We start from the raw sequence: 13,201 nt of genomic DNA on the forward strand, positions 1-13,201 counted from the left end.
GATAAACAAACAAAGAAATACCTGTAAAGGAAATACAGCTGTTATCTTAGGGATGAGGAGGTCATAGCAAAGCAAAGGAAAGAAAAGGAGATGAAGTCTGAGAGTTTACATGAGTGCATCACTCAGAACTTTGTGGGTCAATGTAAAGCCTTTGCCTTTTATTTTGAATAAAATGAGATGCACTAGAAGGTTTCTAACATAAAGGTCTCTTTTTTTTTTCTCACTTTCGATTTACTTTTGTTCTTTAATTCCTTAAAATTTTAATATGCCTCTAAAACCAAAATGCATGGCAAAATATTTTCAAAATAAGATGGTGGTGTTCCATATCTGTCAGCACTCACTTCATTCCCTGTCTTCCCTACAGGAAACTGCTTTTGTTCATTTTGACTTGTCCTTTCAATGTAGTTTTTTATTTTTTTTTAACCAGATGTAATAAAATACATGCACATATCTTTTTTTTTTTTTTTTGAGAGAGAGCGAGAAAGAGAGAGAAAGAGAGGCTGGGGAGCGGCAGAGGGAGAGGAAAAGAGACAATCTTAATCTCCATGCTAAGTGTGGAGCCCTACAGGGGGCTTGATTTTATGACCCTGAGATCGTGACCGAGCCAAAGTCAAGACGTAGATGCTTAACTGACTGAGCCACTCAGGTGCCATATATATATGTAATATATATTTATTATACATATTTTTATATATAAAAATATAATAATCTCCTTTAATCTTTAATATTTAATAATCTCCTTTCCTTCTTTCATATGAAATATACTTTTTTCATTTCAGTAATATATTGATATTTCTTTTTAATATTTTTCTGATTTAATAGTATATTCTCATGTTCATCATGTAGCACACCTAGAAATCATCCTCATTTCTGGAATAGCTGTCCTTACCATTGGATATTTGGGTACCAATAAGTTGCTAATATAAATAATATCCCAGTAAATAACTTTGCACATGTGTTCTTTTGCATCTTGTGCTAGTATTTATTTGGGATAGTTTCTTAGTGTTGTGCCCGAGATTGCAAATCCAAGAAACCACTGAGGAGCTGACATCGATGCAAACACAGGAGGGTTTATTTACAAGCTCGAGCCTGGGTCCAAGTATACCCGACACAGCGGAGCAGGGACTTCAACCGCGAGACTAAGAGGCTGAGCAACTTTACAGGGGCCAGGGGCCAATGGGATACGCAGAAAGTTGCACAGTCATGCTGGTCCACTCGCAGGTGGCTGATTGAATTACATTTTACCCTAAAGTATCCATTTGAACTGGCCTATCACTGAGCCGATTTCCCATTAGGGTGTGCCCTGGGCTTGACTAGGGTGGGGCAGTGCCCTAAGCAGGTCGGCACAAGGCAGGTACAGCACAAAATGGAGTGAGTCCTGCTCTGCTTGTCCAGGGGTAGGGGATTTTTGTTAAATTTCCTGGGTCCCACACTTAGAAGAGGGATTGTTGACTGTAGTAATTTTGCTAGATATTGCCACATATCTCTCCATAGGCATTACATGATTTTTCTATCAGCAGTACATTACAGTATCTATTTCCCCTCACCTAGACAAATTTTTGTGTTTTGAAATCCTCATGAGAATTGATATCTCTCAATGTTTTATATTTAAGTTGAAGGAGACTGTCAGCTAGATGGTATTTCCCCTTTCCCTTTGCATACAAATCTGGATTTTTTGAGATCTAAGCTTCTAAAAGAAAAAGCTTATAAATTGTTGGTGAAATGATACTTTTAATAATTTGTGGTTGAATCAATCAATAAAGGACGGATATCGATGAGTTAATTGTCATTTAAAAATAAATGAGATGTCCAGAATTTAGATCACGTAAATAGGATTTGGGGATCAAAATGAACTTTTGGAATATTTCAGCATTTAACAGAATGTCTGACTCATTTCTCCAATTATGTTATTAAAAAATGTTTACAGAATGAGCGTTAAAAATGAAAGGATCATTTCTCAGCCTTTTGGTTAAGATCAAGTGTAAACAAATTGAGGAAATTTGTCAGCTCATTTTTTACATTAATGAGAATTGTGTCTTCTAGCAACAGGTCTTATTGAAAACATTCTTGAATTTTATTTCATCAATGGCTTCCTTCTTTATAGATCACCAGCATGCACTTATAGTAGCTTGATGAACTGTTGGGAAAATCAGTTCCAGGAGTACATAGTATTGATGATGCCAGCACAGTAGAATCTACCTGCATCTGACAATGAGGTGGCCAGAAATCAGACTATGGCTTTTGCATGCCAACTCTGAGGATATTCAGTTAGACCATAGATCATCTATTTTATAGTAGAAGATACCTTTTCTATAATCCTTTTTAAAAAGATTTTAATTATTTATTTGACAGAGAGAGAGTACAAGCAGGGGGAGGCACAGACAAAAGAAGAGGGAGAGGCAGGCTCCCCTCTGAGCAGGAAGCCTGATGTGGAGCTCCATCCCAGGACCCTAGGATTACAACCAGAGCCAAAGGCAGATGCTTAGCTGACTGAACCACCGAGGCACCCCTTCCATAATTCTTTTCAAAACATTTTTTACTTCCTGGTTCCTCAGGCTGTACATTAAAGGATTTAGCATGGGGATTACTACAATATTAGAAAACAGAAGCTGTCTTGTCAGTATCTAGAGAATGGCTTGTTTTTGGCTGCATATACATGAAGATGATTGTGCTATAAAATATAGTGAAGGAAGTCAGAGGGGAGGCACAAGTAGAAAATGCTTTTTGCCTACCATCAGATGAATTAATCTTCAGAATGGCAAATAGAATGAATATGTAAGAGATGGAGATAATAATAAGAGAACAAAGGGTATTTAAACAGTAAGTGTGAACAATACTAGTTCTTTGGTATCTTTGTAATGGGTTTTACAGCACCCCGGACCAACCAGGGGAACATCATCACAGTAGAAGTGATTTATTATATTTGAATTACAGAAAGATAAGTGGAATGTAAGGACTGCCTGTAGGAAACCCACAGAAAAGCCATACAAATATGAACTAACCACCATTTGAATACAGACCCTTCTGTTAATGATAGTGGTGAAGGGTTGCAAATGGCGACATACCTATCATATGCCATGATGGAGAGCAAATACACTTCATAAACCACAAACATGATAAAGTAACACAAGTGAGTGGCACAAGCAGGTAAGGATATCTCTTAATTTCTTGGAGACGGTTCACCAGGGTGTTAGGGGAAATAGAAGAGGTCTAGCAAAAATCCAGGAAAAAAAGTAGGATGCTGAGGAAAAAATACATAGGTGGGTATTGGCTGAGAATTGATATGAATTAGCATAATTAACCCAAGATTACCTGTGACGCTAATTAAGTAGATCAATAGACCCTGAAAGGAAGGGTTTGAAGCTATGTTGTGTGAGTCCCAAGAGGTTGAACTCAGTTATTTCTGAATTATTGCCTTCAGCCATGGAAGATATGTAGAAGCATTTCATATTGTTTTCTCTAGAATATCTATGCTATGCTGGATAATCTTCTACTTCTTGGATTAAGAATTTAACTCACACTTATTTTATGGTGACCTTATTGAAAAGATAATCCTCACTGGTCCTATGAGCCATTCTCAGGTTTCAATACTGCCTGCTTTTGTTTTAAGGGAATTGCTCCAGGAAGAAATTCCAACATGCTCAGTGGTCTGGTGGATTGATGAAGAAGACAGAATGTCTTGAATTAAAATGTGGAATCTCCTATATACAATGAAAAAACCTAGTATTACGTATTAGCAGAAAAATATTTCAGTGATAAAAGAAATGGGAGCACATTTCAGAGTAATATATTAAGATTAAATACTGAACATTTCAACTCAACTGAGAATTAAAACAACCATGAGTCTCACTAAATATTACTCTTAGTGGGCTAGTCAATGCAATAAAGGAAGGGTTAAATATTATTTATAAAGTATATGATATTATATCTGCACCAATACATTCAGTGGAAAAATATTAGATTTGTTACAATTGTGGAAAACTCTTCTGTCACAAGTCAATATAATGAAAATGATGTTATGGTAAAAATGTAACTTCAAAGAAATGTGAAAATAAAATTTTTAGGATTCCATTTAAGATAATAAATTTAAAACGTAGGGTTTAATTTAATATTTAACTTAGCAAAATGTTGACCCTATATGTTCCTGTTGTTTATGTTAAAGCTGCATGAACTTATAGTTTCATATTATTTCTTAGTGGAATGGTATTTAGGAAAGAAGAAAAATGTATAAGTTTATTCAGATATATAATGCATGCTGGGTAAATCTATACTAAATAAACTTGCAAGAACAGCCTAGACATTTCTTATAGTATAATGGAGATTTATTTATGTTTACAAATAGTAAACTATATTATAAACTACAGAATGTAAAATAAAGTGAGAATCTGTGACAGAACAGACACAGTTAATATACTGTGAACTTTATTAACCGCTTTCAAAGAAAATGCTTATTTATAGCATCTATTGATTTTCTGATTTCTATGGTGTAAATATTCCCACCACCACTGATTTCAAGCTACAAACTTGAAGCCATGAACATGGAGTTGGGAATAAACACAGACTATACCTTTTTCAAGCTATTAGGAGAAGCACTGATAGTAGTTACACAAAGTAGCTTAGTATTATAAGCAAAATAATATGAAATATTACATTATACCATATGCTAGAGAAAACTTAAAATCAATGATAAGTCTCTCTTCACAATATATTTGTATTTATAATTATAAATATCTCTCCCCAATATACTGATTAATTTCAAAGAGAAAAAGTTCATTTTATAAAATAGAAAGGATCAGCTAACAATAAGTTGTTCATTAGATTGATCAAATTAAAAGAATGATAATGCCCACAATTGGTAAAGGTGTAGGAAAACAAATATAACCTTACACATCCAACGGAGGTGAGATGTGTCTTCATCTTCCTGGAAGCCGATGTAATAGTAAGCATCAAAATTGTTTAAGTTAGTCCTGCTATTGATACAATGATTTTAATGCGAGGCAAAAAAGTAGGCAAGTATATGAGTGGTTTCATTTTTACTTACCAAAAAAATGAACGTTGTCTAAAAATATTCTGATAGTTATTCAGCTATTGTACATCTCAGTACAATATTAAGTAGCTGATCAAAAGCTTAAATATGTTTACAGTTATTAATATTCTAAAATCTTCCCAGTATATCATATTGAAAAGAGCAGCATGCTAAACAGATTATATATTGTTAAATGATTTCTGTATATGGACATCATATTATGACCTATAAGTTACACCTATGAGGTGCTATTATGGCCCTTCCTCCCTTCCTACTCATTGAAATCATCCTTTATACTTTTGCATTCTACTCAGCTTCAAAACCTCCATTGCAATTTCACATGTACATTTTCATGTTACCATGCATCCACATCTATGAATACTGACAAATTAATTTTTCATATTGGTTATTCCTATATTTTGTGCTTATCTGGTGCCCATATGGTGTTTGAAGTGTTCCTAATCATTTACCACTAAAAATGACTTCATGATTCCACATTTTTGGGGGGCAATAGTTCATTGTGATATGTGACAAAAGTGGACTAATTTGTTAACAAATTAAAAACGATTCTCAAAGAGGACAAAACCAATTTTAAAAATCACCAAGTCTGAAGCAAAAATCATGACAACTTTTTTCTCTTATATTAAAATTATGTAGCAAATCTTCAGTTCTAATCTGAAGTTCTTAAATCTTACTTTGAGTAATTTCCTAAATGTTCAGCATTTAAAATTAAGAGTAAGATATCTAAAAATGTCAATTTATTTATTTAAAGATTTTATTTATTTATTCATGAAAGACACACAGAGACATAGGCAGAGGGAAAAGCAGGCTACATGCAGGGAGCCAGATGTGGGACTCCATCCGGGGATTCCAGGATTACACCCTGAGCTGCAGGCAGACAATTGCTGAGTCACACAGGCATCCCACAAATTGTCAATTTAAAAAGTCTTTTACTCTGAAATGTGTTTTTTAATCCATTGCCATTTTAAATCCTATGACCATAGATTCATCAGATGATATTGTTTTTACCTTCTTACTGCTGAAGAAACTGAGGAATAATTTGTAAGTGGAATAAATTGTCTAGGATCTTTGATTCAGTCAAAGTTGGACCCAGATTTTATACTCAGGCTTTTAGACTCCAAGGAATCCATGCTTTTTAATGGTACAGCTGTGGGACAGTGAATGCACCAGCCTGCCCAAACAGGAAATGGTGAATTCAAGGACGTTGATAATAAGCTTTTGGTATATAGCTTCCAGACTCATGATCTGCTGAAGGAGTTTTGTCAGAAAACAGGCCTGAAATGTTCAAATAGTAGGTAAATGTGTTTAATGGAAAGATACTTTTGAGAATCATAAATCAGAGTAGCCAGCCCTGAGTCTCTATGATCTATCAAAACGTACAGTAAGATAAAGAGAACCCTGACCTGAAGCAAGTTTAAATATGATCTTCTCTCTCTGGCTATTAATAGCATCTTAGTCTTTGGTCATTAAGCATTTATGGGACCCCTAGATTGAAAAACAAATTTAATAATATGCATGAGTTGCAAATTCAAAACCATTTTCCATGTAATTTAAAATTGTAAGAAGATCTTTGCATTTATTTGAAACATATGCATACGTATCTACATATCTATATATACCTATATTATATATCATTATATTATATTTCATATAATATCTTCATATAGGGATCATAAAATCTATAAATATACATGTATGTATATTTGTTTGTAACAGAATTATCAATTGTGTATAGTAATCTTTATTTATAAGTTGCTCCTCAAGTTCATCAGAACATCTGGGATTAGAACTCAGGTCTTTAGGCTAATTGAAGGAAGGAACCTGATATATGGGTATCCATCATTTCCTATGACCCTTCTCATGTTGTTTCATCTTGAAGAAGGCTCCAAAATGAGTATCATTGTCCTCATTTAATTGAGAAACTAGTGAAAGCCTATACATAAGCTACATTGTGCAATGGGTTCGTTGTGTTTAAGCTATACCTTGATTAATAAGGATTGACTTACCCAAGTTTTGCCTAGTATAACTTATGATCCTTACTACTGGCAAAATGTTCTATGATGTTTCCATTGTTTTGAGTTAATTTGGAATGGATGATCCCCTTGGGATACTAACCCTAAATTACTTTATTATTTTTTTTTTTTTATTTTAGTTAATTGGAAAAACTATATGAGATCTCATAGGCTTACAAAAAGCAGTTTACTTAGCCTTTTGGGACCAAGCCAGACTTCCAGGTCAGTAGAAAGTTGTGTTAAGTCAGTCACAGAGTAAAGTTAGGATGTAGCACTATTCTTTTTAATAAAGGTGGTTTGTTAAATTACAATATGGAACAGTTTTATATTGTCATATTTTCCCAAGAAATTAGCATATCAGGAAAAGAGTATTTACACTATGCATCTTTGCTTTTCAGACGGCATATTGTTAATATAGCTAGAGAATTCTGAACTGGAAATTTGGAGAGGCAGAGTCTGAACTTTTGTCCATGTTCTGCCTATAACTAGTTATGTACCAAATTAATGGCTTTTTATGCAATTTTTTTTATTTGAGAATTGGGAAACTCAATAATTTCCTATGGATCAAAGATAAATTGTATGCAGTGAACAAATATAACAGAAATCACATATTAAAAATAGGCATCTGATAGTTTTTTAAGAGGAAAAACCAGACTGTAAAGAAAAGTCTGTTTATATTTATTCAAGTCACTTCTTTAATTTCATGAACATAAAAGCCTGGTTTCTACTGATGATAACTTTCTTCAAGGCATCTTTCACCTCCTTATTCCTGAGGCTGTAGATAAGAGGGTTCAACATGGGAATGATCACTGTGTAGAAGACTGAGGCCATTTTGTCTGTGTCTAGGGAATGGTTTGAGCTCGGCTGTAAGTACATAAAGATGAGGGTCCCATAGAAGATGGTGACTGCCAGCATGTGAGAGCCACATGTGGAGAAAGCCTTGCGCCTGCCCTCGGCTGAGCGCATCCTCAGGATGGCAGAAATAATGTATGTATAGGAGACGAAGACAATCAAAAGGGAAGAAATGAACATGATCCCAGCACAGGCAAAGATCCACAGCTGTTTGGAGTGAGTGTCTGAACAGGTTAGCCTAAGGAGAGGCATGTCATCACAATAGAAATGATTGATGATATTGGAATGACAATAGGAGAGGCGAAAAGTGAGGATGGTATGAAATAGTGCAACCAGGAAGCTATAGCTGTAGGGAACAGCTACAAGCTGAATGCAGATTCCTGGGGACATTACAACCATGTAGAGGAGAGGGTTACAAATGGCCACGTATCGGTCATAGGCCATGGATGCCAGTAGCAAGCACTCAGCAGTCATGAAGGCCAGGAAACAGCCTAATTGAGCAGCACATGCATTGAAGGAGATAACATTTTGTTTGTACAAGAAATTGCCAAGCATTTTGGGTGTAATGACAGAAGCATAACAGAAATCAACAAAAGCTAGGTTGCTAAGAAAGAAGTACATTGGTGTGTTGAGTCTTGAGTCTGTTCTAATGACTAGGATCAAACCCAGGTTACCTACTACTGTGAAGAGGTAGATAGATAAGAAAGCCACAAAGAGGGGCATCTTCAACTCCTGACGATCTGTGAGGCCCATGAGAATAAATTCTGTCACTTGGGTGCAATTTCTCTGGGCCATGTCTTTGGTGTATCTGGATGAAGAGAGGAGAATTAGGTCTAGCTTAATTAAATCAAATGTAATGTATAGCTCCCTCTCCTCCCCCACCCAAACTCTCAGAACCCAGTCTCCTTTATGGAGACTTCATTACATAGTCCTGACTGGTTTAAGTCATTGGTCATTGGCTGGTTCAAAGCCCAGGCCCCCACTCTAGGATGGAGTCCAAAAATTATGCCTTTAATATAACAAGACACCTATTCAACCTTCATCTCTCTGAAGCCTTTTCAGAACTGTGAACAAAGACCAAATCTATCTGAAAAATAAATACTTCTTATAAATCATTACATCACAATGTTACAAAAATATGAGACTAAAGTTTCAATCATGGCAATGCAGTGTACTAGCAATTGTGTCCCTTTTCAAAGCGTTCAAACTTTCTTGGCTTGTTCGATGAAATTCAAAACGTGGGTAATCTTCTGAAGGAGTAAGTGTAAAATTTCCATTGGGGCTCATCCAATTTATTACATCTCTGAGAAAGAAAGAAGATGCCCTGGAGCTTCTAGCTCATTTAGCATTTTTATAATGAATAGTTGCTCTTCTAATGACAGATAACTATTGAAAGATGGTATTTTGTTGAGATTTAAGTCAAGAAGAATAATAGAAGAAACTCTTAAAATTGGAGGACCTGTATTAGAATTTGGCTTTGTTAGGGTGCCTGGGTGATTCAGTTGGTGAAGTGGCTGACTCTTGATTTCTGCACAGGTCATGATTGCGGGGTCTTGCAATCTAGCCAGCATGGGGCTCTGTGCTCAGTGGGGGAGTCAACTTCAGGATTCTCTCTCCTTCTATCCACCCCCTAGCCTCTCTCAGATAAATAGATCTTTCAAAAAAATAGAATTTGGCTTTTTCACTCTCTAATCACATAAACTTTAGGATGGCAAAAATTCAGTTTGTTCCTCTGTTTCTAATCTATAAATGATGCTATTTTATGTGTAAAAGGACTGTGAATATTAAAAGGAAAGTATTTATCCCCAGGCCAGGGCCGATACAAATGGATTTTATTTTATTATTTTATTTTATTTTTAAAGATTTATTTATTTATTCATGAGAGGCACAGAAAGAGAGGGGCAGAGACATAGGCGGTGGAAGAAATAGGCTCCTTGCAGGGAGCCCAATATGGGACTTGATCCCAGGTCCCGGGATCACCACCTGAGCCAAAGGCAGACACTCAACCGCTGAGCCACCCAGAGGCCCCACAAATAGATTTTAAAATAGAAAATATTATGTTAAAAATTCTTCCTCTGATACATAAAAGGTAGATGTACAGAGAAGCAGTGTAATCACTTTGAAAATTCATTGGCAACAGGGTAGACAGTGCTTGTGGGTCAGGGTGCACTACCTTCAGGTCTTCAAACTTAGAGGTTATTGAACAAGAAAAACAGAAAATCGTTAACTGTTAGATGGAGACAGCCATAAAATTTTACATGCAATATGTCTTTCAAATTAAAGATGGAAAAGAGTGTCTTAAAATTTTAGATCCTCAAATATAGTCTTAGCAAAGAATAATTAACAAAAGCGAGATATATAGCTTAATTAATATATTTTGCTATGTCAGGAAACAGATGAAAGAATACATCAAGAGAAGGTAAATATTCCTCATAAAGCTAAATACGGAAATCAAAAGTACATTTTAAAATTGTGTGTGTGAATGTTACCACTTGATATGGGGATGAAGATAATCTCTTTGATGATATTGATCATAGCTGCCAACTACCATTACTTGGAATGAGTAGATCATTAAAGCTTTTAAAAGTTTAACTAGTGATCCTACAAATACTTAAATTCCATTCTGAAGTAATTAAGCAACTATTTGATTAGAAATGTTTTCTAAAAAAAAAGAAATGTTTTCTAATTCCAAGATGCTGAGGAAGGCTTCACTGTTTGGCAGCTATAAGAACTTCAGTATGCATTTCATCTTATCTTGAAAGGAGGGTATACATATCTATGCAAATATCTTTGAAGGCATATTATATATGATCTGTTACCATGTAACCCATGTTATATTATATTCAAATTCCACTCATATGTCTTCTCTCTGTTACAGGAAGCACATGTAATCTAATCAGAATGATTGGGTTTCAGTTTTCAGTTAACAACATCCCCTTATAGTCTTCCTTACTTCCATATGTCCTTTCCATACATGCTCGTATCTACTAGGTGAATGCTGGATGGAGAGCTGGAAGGAAAATTCCCATTTATCCTTCAAGGTCTATCCAAATCCCACTTCTCCTGTAAAGACTTCTCTGATTTCTAATTTCCATGCTGTGTGACCCACAAGTTTTCCTTTTTGTGCTCCAGAAACATTTTATATATAACTTATTTGCATATTATCTCCCATTTCTGGCAACTGTCTTGTTTTGATATATCTTTTCTATTTTTTCTATTTATCTTTTCTTTAAAAAAAAAATATATATATATATATTTATTTATTTATTTATTTATTTATTTATTTAGAGAGGCAGAGACATAGGCAGAGGGAGAAGCAGGCTCCATGCAGGGAGCCCGATGTGGGACTGGATCCCGGGTCTCCAGGATCACACCCCAGGCTGCAGGCGGTGCTAAACTGCTGCACCAACCGGGGCTGCCCATCTATATATCTTTTCTTCTTTTTTTTTATAATTTTTTTTATTGGAGTTCAATTTTCCAACATATAGCATAACACCCAGTGCTCATCCCATCAAGTGCCCCCCCCCCAGTGCCCGTCACCCATTCACCCCCACCCCCCGCCCTCCTCCCCTTCCACCACCCCTAGTTAGTTTCCCAGAGTTAGGAGTCTTCATGTTCTGTCTCCCTTTCTGATATTTCCTACCCATTCTTCTCCCTTCCCCTCTATTCCCTTTCACTATTATTTATATTCCCCAAATGAATGAGACCATATAATGTTTGTTCTTCTCCGATTGACTTATTTCACTCAGCATAATACCCTCCAGTTCCATCCACGTCGAAGCAAATGGTGTGTATTCATCGTTTTTAATGGCTGAGTAATATTCCATTGTATACATAGACCACATCTTCTTTATCCATTCATTTTTCAATATCTTTTCTTAATAGATTGAGACTTCATTCACTTTCTAAAATAGTCCTTTCTCAATGCTTGGTAGTGGGTATCAAATGTGAGTTTTCCTAATAATATTTCAATATTTATTTCCCTTTCTTATAATTTTATGCTATTTACTTATATCAAATATATTAAAGAGATATTGATAACTTGATTTTAATGTGCTCACCTCTTATTATGGGTAAAATGAGTAGCTTTCACAAAAAAGGAAAAGGCATTTTTGATATAAGTTAGTCCATTAAGTGCTTAATTTTTCCAAATGTTCTAATAGACATTATTTTGGAGATCTCATCTTTTTAAATTTCAAATTAATAAGAAATACATTTTATATAATGGTACATGTACATAACTGAAATAAAATTAGAAGAGTCTTTACCTTTATTTCAGAAAATACCACCTAAAATATTTTATTCTGAAATTCAGTTCATTCTATTCTAGATCATTTTAAAAATACTAATTTTGATCTCAATTTTAAAGATAATCTTCAAAACTACCTGGGTAGAGAGTGTTCCTATTTCTTCTCCAGGTGAGTTTGGGCAGCAACAGACTGCAGGGTTTTATCAATGACTCTATCCCAAGGGATCTTACATTAGGAGTATGATGCAAGTAGATTATCAGAAAAATCACAGTCCACACCCCTTAGGAATCCCAAGGATGGAGATGAATAAACAAGAGTCTCTAGTTTTATGGTTTATAGCTCTTTCTTCAGTGTGAAATTATTTCCCTAAAATTCTCTAATTTTTGAAATGCTTTTATCTATTTATAGCTGTGTTAAGTGCTTATATTGTTGCTGTTGCTTAGTGAAAAGGTTTGAACTTATTTTTGAAAGGAAGGTAAGATTTGTCCTGTGACCCTTCTTACAACTTATCTTTCAAAGCACTGAATAGCTAATTCTCTCAAAAATTTATTCCTGAATATTGTAACACATGATACTCTTCCTTTGGCTTACTCTTTGAAATGCTCACAAAGCATTTCTTTCTTCTTTCAGCTTGTGTCTATCAGTTATTACTTCGTTTTCTTGATGATTTGATCTAAAGAGCACTCTTCTACATTGTTTAATTAGTCCATCCAAGACCATAGCAAGTGTGTGCAGGAGAATATGGTTTTTAATATTCATTGGGGGAAAGATGTATCTGCTGTGGACTAAATTGTATTGCCCTCCACCCTCCATTCCTACACTGAAGCCATAACCCCCAATGTGAGAGTACTTGGAGATGGGGCCTTTAGAAGGTAATTAGGGTTAGATAAGATCATGAGTGTGGGGTCTTCACGATGAAATTTTTGCCCTTGTACGAAGAGACACCAGAGTACTTCCTCATCCCCCTACATGTGCAAAAAAGGGGGGGTTATGTGAACAACCAGTGAGATAATGGCCACCTACAAGCCTGAAAGAAAGTT

The 13,201-nt window shown here is 35.3% G+C and overlaps 1 protein-coding gene and 1 pseudogene across 1 annotated transcript; both read right to left on the reverse strand.

The window, feature by feature from the left end:
- Positions 1 to 2,522: 2,522 nt before the first annotated feature.
- On the reverse strand, positions 2,523 to 3,425 carry LOC112663677 (olfactory receptor 5AL1-like; annotated as a pseudogene).
- Positions 3,426 to 7,746: 4,321 nt separating this feature from the next.
- Positions 7,747 to 8,706, reverse strand: LOC112663676 (olfactory receptor 1044). Its single transcript, XM_025452750.1, has one exon. The coding sequence runs from the start codon at positions 8,704 to 8,706 to the stop codon at positions 7,747 to 7,749; it is 960 nt and encodes a 319-aa protein (XP_025308535.1).
- Positions 8,707 to 13,201: the final 4,495 nt, after the last annotated feature.

Source organism: Canis lupus, chromosome 18 (genome assembly GCF_003254725.2).
Source record: "Canis lupus dingo isolate Sandy chromosome 18, ASM325472v2, whole genome shotgun sequence".
NCBI lineage: Eukaryota > Metazoa > Chordata > Mammalia > Carnivora > Canidae > Canis > Canis lupus.